General features: G+C 41.9%; 1 protein-coding gene across 3 annotated transcripts in view; it reads right to left on the bottom strand.

Annotated features, from left to right (window-relative positions):
• The window catches only part of KCNK10 (potassium two pore domain channel subfamily K member 10), a 114,304-nt gene that overhangs the window by 96,144 nt on the left and 2,441 nt on the right, over positions 1-15,719 (bottom strand). The window contains exon 1 of one of the 3 annotated variants that reach the window (XM_063948552.1): positions 14,949-15,137. The exons of the other annotated variants lie outside the window; for them this stretch is intronic. Within the exon in view, the coding sequence (XP_063804622.1) occupies positions 14,949-14,994 (46 nt within the window). The 5' untranslated portion in view covers positions 14,995-15,137. Of the gene's footprint in view, positions 1-14,948; positions 15,138-15,719 lie in introns of those variants that run through there. 3 annotated transcript variants of the gene reach the window in all.

Below are 15,719 nucleotides of genomic sequence, written 5' to 3'. Positions count from 1 at the left end.
GTAAGGAAGATTAGCCTCACAGCTGCATTCAGAAGGATTGTAGTGGCGAGAGTCTCTTTTTGGTAAGACCAGGAAGACGACTATTGCAATAATCAATGCGGGAGATAATGAAAGCATGGATTAGAGTTTTTGCAGTGTCTTGTGTAAGGTATGGTCGTATTTTGTATATGTTTTTTAGATGCATGTAACATGATCTTGAGACAGATTGAATGTGGGGAGCAAAGGACAGTTCCGAGTCAAGTATGACACCTAGGCAGCGAGCTTGTGGGGTAGGGTTGATTGTAGAGTTCTCAACAGTGATAGAGATATCAGGTTGGTAACTACTATTGGCCGGTGGAAATATAAGTAGCTCTGTTTTGGAAATATTAAGTTTGAGGTGGCGAGATGACATCCAAGATGAAACAGCAGAAAGGCATTCAGTGACCCTGACCATTACAGATGGTGACAAATCTGGGGAGGATAGGTAGATTTTAGCATCATTTGCATACAGATGATACTGAAATCCAAAAGCTGATTAGTTTACCAAGAGATGAGGTATAGAAAAGCAGAGGACCTAAGACCGAGCCTTGTTGTACTCCAACTGAAAGAGGTAGCGAAGAGGAGGTGGATTCAGAGAAGTGAACACTGAAGGAGCGATTAGATAGGTAGGTAGGTTAGGAACCAAGAGAAGAATGTGTCTTTAAGACCTAGGGATTGTAGTGTTTGTATGAGAAGAAAATGGTCAACAGTGTCAAAAGCAGCAGAGAGATCTAGAAGAATAAGTAGTGAGTAATGGCCGTTGGACTTTGCAGTGACCAGATCATTCACTACTTTAGTCAGTGCCGTCTCTGTGGAGTGCTGGGAACGAAAGCCTGACTGAAGTGGGTCAAATAAATTGTGTGTTTTAAGAAAGTGTGTGAGGCGAGTGTAGGTAAGTCTCTCAAGTAGCTTGGAGAGGCATAGCAGCTGAGAGATGGGACGGTAGTTTGAGAGAGTGTTAGGGTCAGAATTTAGTTTTTTTTTCAGAATGGGAGTAATCAGTGCATGCTTGAACAGTGAAGGAAACATACCAGGGGAGAGAGAGAGAAAGAGAGAGAAAGAGAGAGAAAGAGAGAGAAAGAGAGAGAAAGAGAGAGAAAGAGAGAGAAAGAGAGAGAAAGAGAGAGAAAGAGAGAGAAAGAGAGAGAAAGAGAAAGAAAGAGAGAGAAAGAGAGAGAAAGAGAAAGAGAGAAAGAGAAAGAGAAAGAGAAAGTGTACAGATGTTAGTTAAGGTTGGGATGAGCACAGGAGACAGAGATTTACTTACTTGTGAGGGTATAGGCTCAAGAGGAGAGGTAGTAGAGTAGCAGGTTGAGAAGAGTGTTGACATTTCATCTACACTTGTGGGATCAAATGAGGAGAGAGTGCCAGAGGGTTCAGGTAGAGAATTGAGCAGGTCACTGGCTAAGGAAGAGCATACCATTTCATCTCGGATCTCATCAATCTTGTCCTTGAAGTAGGAAGCAAGATCTTGCGCCTTGATAGTGGCTGGTGGGTTGGGTGAGGGAGGGTTCAGAAGTGATTTAAATGTATTAAAAAGTCATTTGGTGTTAGAGGCTTGAGCAGAGATGAGAGTTTGGAAATATGTTTCTTTGGCAGAGTCCTGGGCATTGTGATAAGAGTGGTAGACAGTCTTATATGTGAGAAAGTCGCTAGGAATACGATATTTATGCTACTGAAGTTCAGCTTTGCGTGAGAGTTTTTGTAGGTGTCTTGTTAATTTAGAGTGCCACGCTTGACATTTTGACCTATGTGGAGTGTGATAGGTAGTTGGAACCACTTGGTCAAGGGCTATTTCTAGAGTCTTGTTCAGGTGTGATACAGTAGTCTCAGGAGAAGTAAATGCAGAAATAGGTGAGAGCAGTTGTTGCAGAGTGGTGGACAGTTCTTGAAAATTAATTGTTTTAATATTTCTGCGGGTTTGAGGAGGATTAGAGGACTTCAATGACTCGGAGTTTGAAGGAATGGTGGAGAGCATGCAGGTGATAAGGTTGTGATCTGAGAGAGGGAAAGGGGTGTTAGTGAAGTCAGAAACTGAGCATAGTCTGGTGAATACTAGATCAAGGCAGTGGCCCTCCTGATGAGTAGAGGAGTCAGTCCATTGGGAGCGACCGAGAGAGGAGGTTAGAGAGAATAGTTTGGAGGCATGAGCAGCAGATTTTGGACTATCAATAGCAATATTGAAATCACCCATGATGATGGTGGAGATGTCAGACGATAGAAAGTAAGGGAGCCAGGCAGAAAAATCTTCCAGAAATTGTTTGGGTTGCCCAGGTGGGCGATAGATAGGTGCAACACGCAGAGAGAAAGGAAGAGTAAACCCTGATGGAATGTACTTCAAATGATGTGAATGTGAGTGATGGTGCTTGTGGTAGAACTGTGTATGTGAAAGATTGGGACAGGAATAATCCAACCCCACCTCCTTTACTGTTACCAGGCTTGGAGGTGTTTGTGAAGTGGAGACCATCATGTGTCAGTGCTGCAGGGGAGGCCGTGTCTGATTGTGTGAGCCAAGTTTCTGTTATAGCAAGCAGATTGAAGTTGTTAGATATAAAGTGGTCATGTAAGGATGCTAATTTGTTACAAACAGACCGTGCATTCCATAAGGCACATTTTAGTGATTTGGAGGGTGCAGGGAGACGTGATGTTTATAAGGTTGGCTGGATGTCGGGGAGTGAATAATTGAGTCAGCAATGTGTACAGAGGGGTGAGTATCAGGGAGAATGAAGGATGTTTTTGTTTTAGAGAGAAAACTATGGAGTACAATGAAGAAAATTAATTTGTGGTACATAGTTAGTTTCAGATAAAAGTACAGTTCTTTAGGCTCGGAGTGTAAAAAGTTGCAATATTTAAATGAAAACGTTCAAATAGTGTGAATGAAACAATGAAATGCGTGCAGCTCTACATTGCCCATTCTTGTGTACGCTCAGTTACGTAGCATGCATAGTGTGAATGAAACAATGAAATGCGTGGAGCTCTACATTGGCCATTCTTGTGTACGCTCAGTTACGGAGCATGCATAGTGTGAATGAAACAATGAAATGCATGGAGCTCTACATTGCCCTTTCTTGTGTACGCTCAGTTACAGAGCATGCATAGTGTGAATGAAACAATGAAATGCATGGAGCTCTACATTGCCCATTCTTGTGTACGCTCAGTTACGGAGCATGCAGAGTGTGAATGAAACAATGAAATGCGTGGTGCTCTACATTGCCCATTCTTGTGTACGCTCAGTTACAGAGCATGCATAGTGTGAATGAAACAATGAAATGCGTGGAGCTCTACATTGCCCATTCTTGTGTACGCTCAGTTACAGAGCATGCATAGTGTGAATGAAACAATGAAATGCGTGGTGCTCTACATTGGCCATTCTTGTGTACGCTCAGTTACGGAGCATGCAGAGTGTAAATGAAACAATGAAATGCGTGGTGCTCTACATTGGCCATTCTTGTGTACGCTCAGTTACGGAGCATGCATAGTGTGAATGAAACAATGAAATGCGTGGAGCTCTACATTGCCCATTCTTGTGTACGCTCAGTTACGGAGCATGCAGAGTGTGAATGAAACAATGAAATGCGTGGTGCTCTACATTGGCCATTCTTGTGTACGCTCAGTTACGGAGCATGCATAGTGTGAATGAAACAATGAAATGCGTGGTGCTCTACATTGGCCATTCTTGTGTACGCTCAGTTACGGAGCATGCAGAGTGTGAATGAAACAATGAAATGTGTGGTGCTCTACATTGGCCATTCTTGTGTACGCTCAGTTACGGAGCATGCATAGTGTGAATGAAACAATGAAATGCGTGGAGCTCTACATTGCCCATTCTTGTGTACGCTCAGTTACAGAGCATGCATAGTGTGAATGAAACAATGAAATGCGTGGTGCTCTACACTGGCCATTCTTGTGTACGCTCAGTTACGGAGCATGCAGAGTGTGAATGAAACAATGAAATGTGTGGTGCTCTACATTGGCCATTCTTGTGTACGCTCAGTTACGGAGCATGCATAGTGTGAATGAAACAATGAAATGCGTGGAGCTCTACATTGCCCATTCTTGTGTACGCTCAGTTACAGAGCATGCATAGTGTGAATGAAACAATGAAATGCGTGGTGCTCTACACTGGCCATTCTTGTGTACGCTCAGTTACGGAGCATGCATAGTGTGAATGAAACAATGAAATGCATGGAGCTCTACATTGCCCATTCTTGTGTACGCTCAGTTACAGAGCATGCATAGTGTGAATGAAACAATGAAATGCGTGGTGCTCTACATTGGCCATTCTTGTGTACGCTCAGTTACAGAGCATGCATAGGGTGAATGAATGAAATGCGTGGAGCTCTACATTGCCCATTCTTGTGTACGCTCAGTTACGGAGTATGCATAGTGTGAATAAAACAATGAAATGCATGGAGCTCTACATTGGCCATTCTTGTGTACGCTCAGTTACGGAGCATGCATAGTGTGAATGAATGAAATGCGTAGAACTCTGCGACTAAGATGCCTTTCTGCAAAAGAGACACACACAAAAAGGCCTCTCACGGGACCAGGCACGCTGAGAGAGGCCGTTTGTTGCGACTGCAGCTACGATGTATGAGGACATATCTGTAACAGAGATGACTTTAGCATCCAATACTACTAATCAGATAGTCGCGAAGGGGCTCACGCAGCATTGGAATTCATCTGAAATTTATCGGAAACGACACATTTACATCCATATAATTATTATTACCAGTTATTTATATAGCACACACATATACCGCAGCGCTGTACAGAGAATATTTCACCAGTCACATCAGTCCCTGCCCCAGTGGAGCTTACACTCTATATTCCCTATTACACACACACACACACACACACACACACACACACACACACACACACACACATTCACGCTAGGGTTAATTTTGTTGGGAGACAATTAACCTACCAGTATAAATTTGGATTGTGGGAGGAAACCGGAGTACCGGGAGAAAACCCAGGCAAGCACGGGGAGAATATACAAACTCCACACAATTAGGGCCATGGTGGGAAGTGAACCCATGACCTCAGAGTTGTCAGGCAGTAATACTAACCATTACACCCTCCGTGCACATATGTCTCGTCAGACACATCTCGCCACATGCTGCGCTATACAGCTACATATATGCCATGTTTACCTCAGGAAAGCGTAGTGACATGGGTTGGCAGAAGGTCACAATGCTGTACTTTTTACAGATGGACAATGTTTTGCTACTGCGCATGCGTGGATATCCTCAGAGACCATTTGCACGCACAAACTGCGTTTGTGATAGTGCACACAGTTGCACACTAAATCACAAAGATATGAGAATACCACTTTGAGGCATTTATGTATCCTTGTTATAAGTGTCATGGTCCTATAGGCTGGACGCTACGGTATAAGGCAGCATACTACGGTGATCCTATAGGCTGGATGAAACAGTATGAGGCAGCATTCTACAGTGATTCTATAGGCTGGACACTACAGTATGAGGCAGCATACTACAGTGATCCTATAGGCTGGATGATACAGTATGAGGCAGCATACTACAGTGATCCTATAGGCTGGATGATACAGTATGAGGCAGCATACTACAGTGATCCTATAGGCTGGATGCTACAGTATGAGGCAGCATACTACAGTGATCCTATAGGCTGGATGCTACAGTATGAGGCAGCATACTATAGTGATCCTATAGGCTGGATGCTACAGTATGAGGCAGCATACTACAGTGATCCTATAGGCTGGATGCTACAGTATGAGGCAGCATACTACAGTGATCCTATAGGCTGGATGCTACAGTATGAGGCAGCATACTACAGTGATCCTATAGGCTGGATGCTACAGTATGAGGCAGCATACTACAGTGATCCTATAGGCTGGATGCTACAGTATGAGGCAGCATGCTATAGTGATCCTATAGGCTGGATGCTACAGTATGAGGCAGCATACTACAGTGATCCTATAGGCTGGATGCTACAGTATGAGGCAGCATACTACGGTGATCCTATAGGCTGGATGCTACAGTATGAGGCAGCATACTACGGTGATCCTATAGGCTGGATGATACAGTATGAGGCAGCATACTACAGTGATCCTATAGGCTGGATGATACAGTATGAGGCAGCATACTACAGTGATCCTATAGGCTGGATGATACAGTATGAGGCAGCATACTACAGTGATCCTATAGGCTGGATGATACAGTATGAGGCAGCATACTACAGTGATCCTATAGGCTGGACGCTACAGTATGAGGCAGCATACTACGGTGATCCTATAGGCTGGATGCTACAGTATGAGGCAGCATACTACGGTGATCCTATAGGCTGGATGATACAGTATGAGGCAGCATACTACAGTGATCCTATAGGCTGGATGATACAGTATGAGGCAGCATACTACAGTGATCCTATAGGCTGGATGATACAGTATGAGGCAGCATACTACAGTGATCCTATAGGCTGGACGATACAGTATGAGGCAGCATACTACAGTGATCCTATAGGCTGGACGCTACAGTATGAGGCAGCATACTACGGTGATCCTATAGGCTGGACGCTACAGTATGAGGCAGCATACTACAGTGATCCTATAGGCTGGATGATACAGTATGAGGCAGCATACTACAGTGATCCTATAGGCTGGATGATACAGTATGAGGCAGCATACTACAGTGATCCTATAGGCTGGATGATACAGTATGAGGCAGCATACTACAGTGATCCTATAGGCTGGATGCTACAGTATGAGGCAGCATACTACAGTGATCCTATAGGCTGGATGCTACAGTATGAGGCAGCATGCTATAGTGATCCTATAGGCTGGATGCTACAGTATGAGGCAGCATACTACAGTGATCCTATAGGCTGGATGCTACAGTATGAGGCAGCATACTACGGTGATCCTATAGGCTGGATGCTACAGTATGAGGCAGCATACTACGGTGATCCTATAGGCTGGATGATACAGTATGAGGCAGCATACTACAGTGATCCTATAGGCTGGATGATACAGTATGAGGCAGCATACTACAGTGATCCTATAGGCTGGATGATACAGTATGAGGCAGCATACTACAGTGATCCTATAGGCTGGACGCTACAGTATGAGGCAGCATACTACAGTGATCCTATAGGCTGGATGATACAGTATGAGGCAGCATACTACAGTGATCCTATAGGCTGGACGCTACAGTATGAGGCAGCATACTACGGTGATCCTATAGGCTGGATGCTACAGTATGAGGCAGCATACTACGGTGATCCTATAGGCTGGATGATACAGTATGAGGCAGCATACTACAGTGATCCTATAGGCTGGATGATACAGTATGAGGCAGCATACTACAGTGATCCTATAGGCTGGATGATACAGTATGAGGCAGCATACTACAGTGATCCTATAGGCTGGATGATACAGTATGAGGCAGCATACTACAGTGATCCTATAGGCTGGACGCTACAGTATGAGGCAGCATACTACGGTGATCCTATAGGCTGGACGCTACAGTATGAGGCAGCATACTACAGTGATCCTATAGGCTGGATGATACAGTATGAGGCAGCATACTACAGTGATCCTATAGGCTGGATGATACAGTATGAGGCAGCATACTACAGTGATCCTATAGGCTGGATGATACAGTATGAGGCAGCATACTACAGTGATCCTATAGGCTGGATGATACAGTATGAGGCAGCATACTACAGTGATCCTATAGGCTGGATGATACAGTATGAGGCAGCATACTACAGTGATCCTATAGGCTGGACGCTACAGTATGAGGCAGCATACTACGGTGATCCTATAGGCTGGATGCTACAGTATGAGGCAGCATACTACGGTGATCCTATAGGCTGGATGATACAGTATGAGGCAGCATACTACAGTGATCCTATAGGCTGGATGATACAGTATGAGGCAGCATACTACAGTGATCCTATAGGCTGGACGATACAGTATGAGGCAGCATACTACAGTGATCCTATAGGCTGGACGATACAGTATGAGGCAGCATACTACAGTGATCCTATAGGCTGGACGCTACAGTATGAGGCAGCATACTACGGTGATCCTATAGGCTGGACGCTACAGTATGAGGCAGCATACTACAGTGATCCTATAGGCTGGACGCTACAGTATGAGGCAGCATACTACAGTGATCCTATAGGCTGGATGATACAGTATGAGGCAGCATACTACAGTGATCCTATAGGCTGGATGCTACAGTATGAGGCAGCATACTACAGTGATCCTATAGGCTGGATGCTACAGTATGAGGCAGCATACTACAGTGATCCTATAGGCTGGATGCTACAGTATGAGGCAGCATACTACAGTGATCCTATAGGCTGGATGCTACAGTATGAGGCAGCATACTACAGTGATCCTATAGGCTGGATGATACAGTATGAGGCAGCATACTACAGTGATCCTATAGGCTGGATGATACAGTATGAGGCAGCGTACTACAGTGATCCTATAGGCTGGATGATACAGTATGAGGCAGCATACTACAGTGATCCTATAGGCTGGATGATACAGTATGAGGCAGCATACTACAGTGATCCTATAGGCTGGATGATACAGTATGAGGCAGCATACTACAGTGATCCTATAGGCTGGATGATACAGTATGAGGCAGCATACTACAGTGATCCTATAGGCTGGATGATACAGTATGAGGCAGCGTACTACAGTGATCCTATAGGCTGGATGATACAGTATGAGGCAGCGTACTACAGTGATCCTATAGGCTGGATGATACAGTATGAGGCAGCATACTACAGTGATCCTATAGGCTGGATGATACAGTATGAGGCAGCATACTACAGTGATCCTATAGGCTGGATGATACAGTATGAGGCAGCATACTACAGTGATCCTATAGGCTGGATGATACAGTATGAGGCAGCATACTACAGTGATCCTATAGGCTGGATGATACAGTATGAGGCAGCGTACTACAGTGATCCTATAGGCTGGATGATACAGTATGAGGCAGCGTACTACAGTGATCCTATAGGCTGGATGATACAGTATGTGGCAGCATACTACGGTGATCCTATAGGCTGGATGATACAGTATGAGGCAGCATACTACAGTGATCCTATAGGCTGGATGATACAGTATGAGGCAGCATACTACAGTGATCCTATAGGCTGGATGATACAGTATGAGGCAGCATACTACAGTGATCCTATAGGCTGGATGATACAGTATGAGGCAGCATACTACAGTGATCCTATAGGCTGGATGATACAGTATGAGGCAGCATACTACAGTGATCCTATAGGCTGGATGATACAGTATGAGGCAGCATACTACAGTGATCCTATAGGCTGTATGCTACAGTATGAGGCAGCATACTACAGTGATCCTATAGGCTGGATGCATACTACAGTGATCCTATAGGCTGGATGATACAGTATGAGGCAGCATAGTACAGTGATCCTATAGGCTGGATGATACAGTATGAGGCAGCATACTACAGTGATCCTATAGGCTGGACGATACAGTATGAGGCAGCGTACTACAGTGATCCTATAGGCTGGACGATACAGTATGAGGCAGCATACTACAGTGATCCTATAGGCTGGATGATACAGTATGAGGCAGCATACTACAGTGATCCTATAGGCTGGATGCTACAGTATGAGGCAGCATACTACAGTGATCCTATAGGCTGGATGATACAGTATGAGGCAGCATACTACAGTGATCCTATAGGCTGGATGATACAGTATGAGGCAGCATACTACAGTGATCCTATAGGCTGGATGATACAGTATGAGGCAGCATACTACAGTGATCCTATAGGCTGGATGATACAGTATGAGGCAGCGTACTACAGTGATCCTATAGGCTGGATGATACAGTATGAGGCAGCGTACTACAGTGATCCTATAGGCTGGATGATACAGTATGAGGCAGCATACTACAGTGATCCTATAGGCTGGATGATACAGTATGAGGCAGCATACTACAGTGATCCTATAGGCTGGATGATACAGTATGAGGCAGCATACTACAGTGATCCTATAGGCTGGATGATACAGTATGAGGCAGCATACTACAGTGATCCTATAGGCTGGATGATACAGTATGAGGCAGCATACTACAGTGATCCTATAGGCTGGATGATACAGTATGAGGCAGCATACTACAGTGATCCTATAGGCTGGATGATACAGTATGAGGCAGCATACTACAGTGATCCTATAGGCACCCTTATACTTACTTATGTACAGACATTAGTATAATCTACAAATTTCTATCATTATTCTCCAAACTACATAAACTTATACAGATATTAATACCAAATGACGTCATTATAGTATGTATTTATATGCCATATATACTGCATCCCTTATGTCATATACTGTATACCATATACTGCATCCCTAATGTCATACTGTATATACTGTATACTACATCCCTTATGTCATGTACTGTATACCATATACTACATCACTAATGTCATATATATTGCATGCTACATCCCTTATGTCATATACTGTATACCATATACTACATCCATTATGTCAAATACTATTTAGCATATACTATATCCCTTATGTCATATACTGTATACTACATCCCTTATGTTATATACTGTATACCATATACTACATCCCTTATGTCATATACTGTATACTACATCCCTTATGTCATATACTGTATACCATATACTACATCCCTTATGTCATATATACTGTATACCGTGGGCAGTACGGATGGTGTAGTGGTTAGCATTACTGCCTCACAGCACTGAGGTCATGGGTTCGATTCCCACCATGGCCCTAATTGTGCGGAGTTTGTATATTCTCCCCGTACTTGTGTGGGTTTCCTCTGGGTACTCCGGTTTCCTCCCACAATCCCAAAAATATACTGGTAGGTTAATTGGCTCCCAACAAAATTAACCCTGGTGTGAATGTGTCTGTGTGTACATGTGATAGGAATATAGATTGTAAGCTCCACTGGGGCAGGGAGTGATGTGAATGGGCAAATATTCTCTGTAAAGCGCTGCGGAATATGTGTGCGCTATATAAATAACTGGTAATAAATAAATAATAAATACCACATACTACATCTCTTATGTTATATATACTGCATACTACCTCCCTTACGTCATATACTGTAAACTACATCCCTTATGGTATATACTGTATACCATATAATTCATCCTTTATGTCATATACTGTATACCATATACTACAGCCCTCATATGATATACTGTATACCATATACTACATCCCTTATGTCATATACTGTATACCATATACTACATCCCTTGTTATATACTGTATACTACATCCCTCATGTCATATACTGTATACCATATACTACATCCCTTATGTCATATACTGTATTCCATATACTACATTCCACATGTTATATACTGGATACTACATCAATTTTGTCATATACTGTAAACTACATCCCTTATGTTATATACTGTATACCATATACTACATCCCTCATGTCATATACTACATCCCTCATGTCATATATTGTATAACATATACTACATCCTTTATGTTATATACACTGCATACTACATCCCACGTCATATAATGTATACCATACACTGCATCCCTTATGTCATATATATTGCATATTACATTCCTTATGTCCTATACTGTATACCATATACTACAACCCACATGTCATATATACTGCATACTACATCCCTTATGTCATATACTGTATACCATATACTACATCCCTTATGTCATATACTGTATACCATATACGACATCACTTATGTCATATACTGTATAGTACATCCTTTATGTCATATATAATGTATACTACATCCCTCATGTCATATACTGTATACTACATCCCTTATGTCACATACTGTATACCATACACTACATCCCTTATGTCACATATACTGTATACTACACCCTCATGTCATACTGTATACCATATACTACATCCCTTATGTAACATATACTGCATACTACATCCCTTATGTCATATACTGTATACCATATACTACATCCCTTATGTTATATACTGTATACTACATCCCTCATGTGATAAACTGTATACCATATACTACATCCCTTATATCATATACTGTATTCCATATACTACGTTCCACATGTCATATACTGGATACTACATCCCTTATGTCATATACTGTATACCACATCCCTTATGTTATATACTGTATACCATATACTACATCCCTCATGTCATATATTGTATACCATATACTACATCCTTTATGTTATATACACCATCCCACGTCATATAATGTATACCATATACTGCATCCCTTATGTTATATATACTGCATATTACATTCCTTATGTCCTATACTGTATACCATATACTACAACCCACATGTCATATATACTGCATACTACATCCCTTATGTCATATACTGTATACCATATACGACATCACTTATGTCATATACTGTATAGTACATCCTTTATGTCATATACTGTATACCATATACTACATCCCTTATGTCATATACTGTATACCATATACATCCCTTATGTCATATACTGTATACCATATACATCCCTTATGTCATATATACTGTATACTACATCCCTTATGTCATATATACTGTATACTACATCCCTTATGTCATATACTGTATACCATATACATCCCTTATGTCATATACTGTATACCATATACTACATCCCTTATGTCATATACTGTATACCATATACTACATCCTTTATGTCACATATACTGCATACTACATCCTTGTCATATACTGTATACCATATAATACATCCCTTATGTCATATACTGTATATCACATCCCTTATGTTATATACTGTATACCATATACTACATCCCTCATGTCATATATTGTATACCATATACTACATCCTTTATGTTATATAATATACACCATCCCACGTCATATAATGTATACCATATACTGCATCCCTTATGTTATATATACACTGCATATTACATTCCTTATGTCCTATACTGTATACCATATACTACAACCCACATGTCATATATACTGCATACTACATCCCTTATGTCATATACTGTATACCATATACGACATCACTTATGTCATATACTGTATAGTACATCCTTTATGTCATATACTGTATACCATATACTACATCCCTTATGTCATATATACTGTATACTACATCCCTTCTGTCATATACTGTATACCATATACTACATCCCTTATGTCACATATACTGCATACTACACCCCACACGTCATATACTGTATACCATATACTACATCCCTTATGTCACATATACTGCATACTACACCCCACACGTCATATACTGTATACCATATACTACATCCCTTATGTCACATATACTGCATACTACACCCCACACGTCATATACTGTATACCATATACTACATCCCTTATGTCACATATACTGTATACTACATCCCTCATGTCATATACTGTATACCATATACTACATCCCTTATGTCATATACTGTACACCATATACTACATCCCTTATGTCATATACTGTATACTACATCCCTTATGTCATATATACTGTATACTATATCCCTCATGTCATATACTGTATACTACATCCCTTATGTCATATATACTGTATACTATGACATCCCTTATGTCATATACTGTATAGTACATCCCTTATGTCATATATACTGTATACTACATACCTCATATCATATACTGTATACTACATCCCTTATGTCATATACTGTATACTACATCCCTTATGTCATATACTGTGTACTACATCCCTTATGTCATATATTGTATAGTACGTCCCTTATGACATATATTGTATAGTACATCCCTTATGTCATATACTGTATACTACATCCCTTATGTCATATACTGTATACTACATCCCTTATGTCATATACTGTATACTACATCCCTTATGTCATATACTATATACTACATCCCTTATGTCATATACTGTATACCAATGCCATATACTACATCCCTTATGTCCCATATACTGTATACTACAACCCACATGTCATATATACTGTATACTATTTGGTGGAAACACGTCTCCTATTGTTGGGATACAGGGGAGTATTACAGCAATGTCTAGGCTGCAGCTTTACATGTAACTATATATACAGTGATAATAGTATGCAATTCAATTGTGAGTTAATGATTTACATTCAGAAAGCACCAACAAATCCAACCGCAATGTTAGCAAATAAAGAACAACAATTACCACAAGTAAATAAGACAAATTCTAATTCACTATAAACAGCGACTTCTGCTATTATCAGCTAATATCGGTTAGTTGTGATGTCATCATTTCAGTGTTCATTAGGAAAACCGATGTATTATAAGGAATAATGCCCTTTCTACCCCCTGTGTACTTCGTGAAGGGTATTAGAAGTCACTGCAGATATTGTCGCCTGCAGCCTTCGGTTACATATAATATTTGTCACATCGTGCCAGTGAATCTTTGTATCAATACACATGTATTGCTCACATATAAACACACACACACACAGATACTGTACAACCAGACGTATGTAGCATGACACAGTGGTTAGTATTGCTGCCACACAGTGTCGGGGTCATGGGTTTGATTCTGACTGCGGTCCTATCTGTGTGGAGTTTGTATGTTCCCACAGGACACACCGACAACAACAGCAGTAAGTGTTCGGGGTGTGAGAATGTGTCAGTGTGCACCGACAGTGATCAATGATCTCCGTGACTTATAGCTGTCCCAGCTGTGTGCAGAGACAAATGGTAATTGGATGGGAACATTAGAGAAGGATGTCTACAGTAATCCATGGAGGAGTCCCCTCGTCACCTGCACAGTCCTGGTATGACAAATACCTGGCCATATTTACCTCTGCTTGGCCCTTTAACCCTTCCATTGCCATTCCCACAAAAGGTCATCTCCAACGCCTGCTAACATCCCAATCCCACTCTAATAAACACAATCACCTGTCACTGCCATGCTTATGGAATTCCTCTGCTGATAAACTTCCATCCACAGCACCTCTCCCCACCAGAGCCCAGCCGCAGACTTTCCCTGATACTGCAGCAGCTCCTCCTCTGCAAACCGAGGTGCAAAAACAATGATCTAACACACAGGTTCTCAAACTCGGTCCTCAGGACCCCACACGGTGCATGTTTTGCAGATCTCCTCACAGAATCACAAGTGAAATAATTAGCTCCACCTGCGAACCTTTAAAAATGTGTCAGTGAGTAATTAATACACCTGTGCACCTGCTGGGTTACCTGCAAAACATGCACTGTGTGGGGTCCTGAGGACCGAGTTTCAGAACCACTGATCTAACTGTACACAGGTTCTCAAACTCGGTCCTCAGGACCCCACACGGTCCATGTTTTGCAGGTCACCTGTAGATTTTTAAAATGTGACAGTTGGTGATAACAGTGCAGTTGCTGGGTGACATGGAAAATGTGAACCGTGTGGGGTCCTGAGGACCGAGTTTGAGAACTCTAACATCATACCTCCCAACATGACCCTCTCCAGGACACAATGCTCTGCTCCTGCTCTTCCCTCTTACTGTATGATTACCATCACCTGTGCTTTACCCTAATACTGACCCAGTGCTCATACCTATGTCATACCTCCCAACATGACCTCTCCAGGAGGACACAATGCTCTGCTCCTGCACTTCCCTCTTACTGTATGATTACCATCACCTGTGCTGTACCCTAATACTGACCCAGTGCTCATACCTATGTCAT

This window comes from Pseudophryne corroboree, chromosome 12 (genome assembly GCF_028390025.1).
Source record: "Pseudophryne corroboree isolate aPseCor3 chromosome 12, aPseCor3.hap2, whole genome shotgun sequence".
Classification (NCBI taxonomy): Eukaryota; Metazoa; Chordata; class Amphibia; order Anura; family Myobatrachidae; genus Pseudophryne; species Pseudophryne corroboree.
The sequence above is the reverse complement of the archived record's forward strand: the minus strand, read 5'-3'. Positions and strand labels throughout refer to the sequence as shown.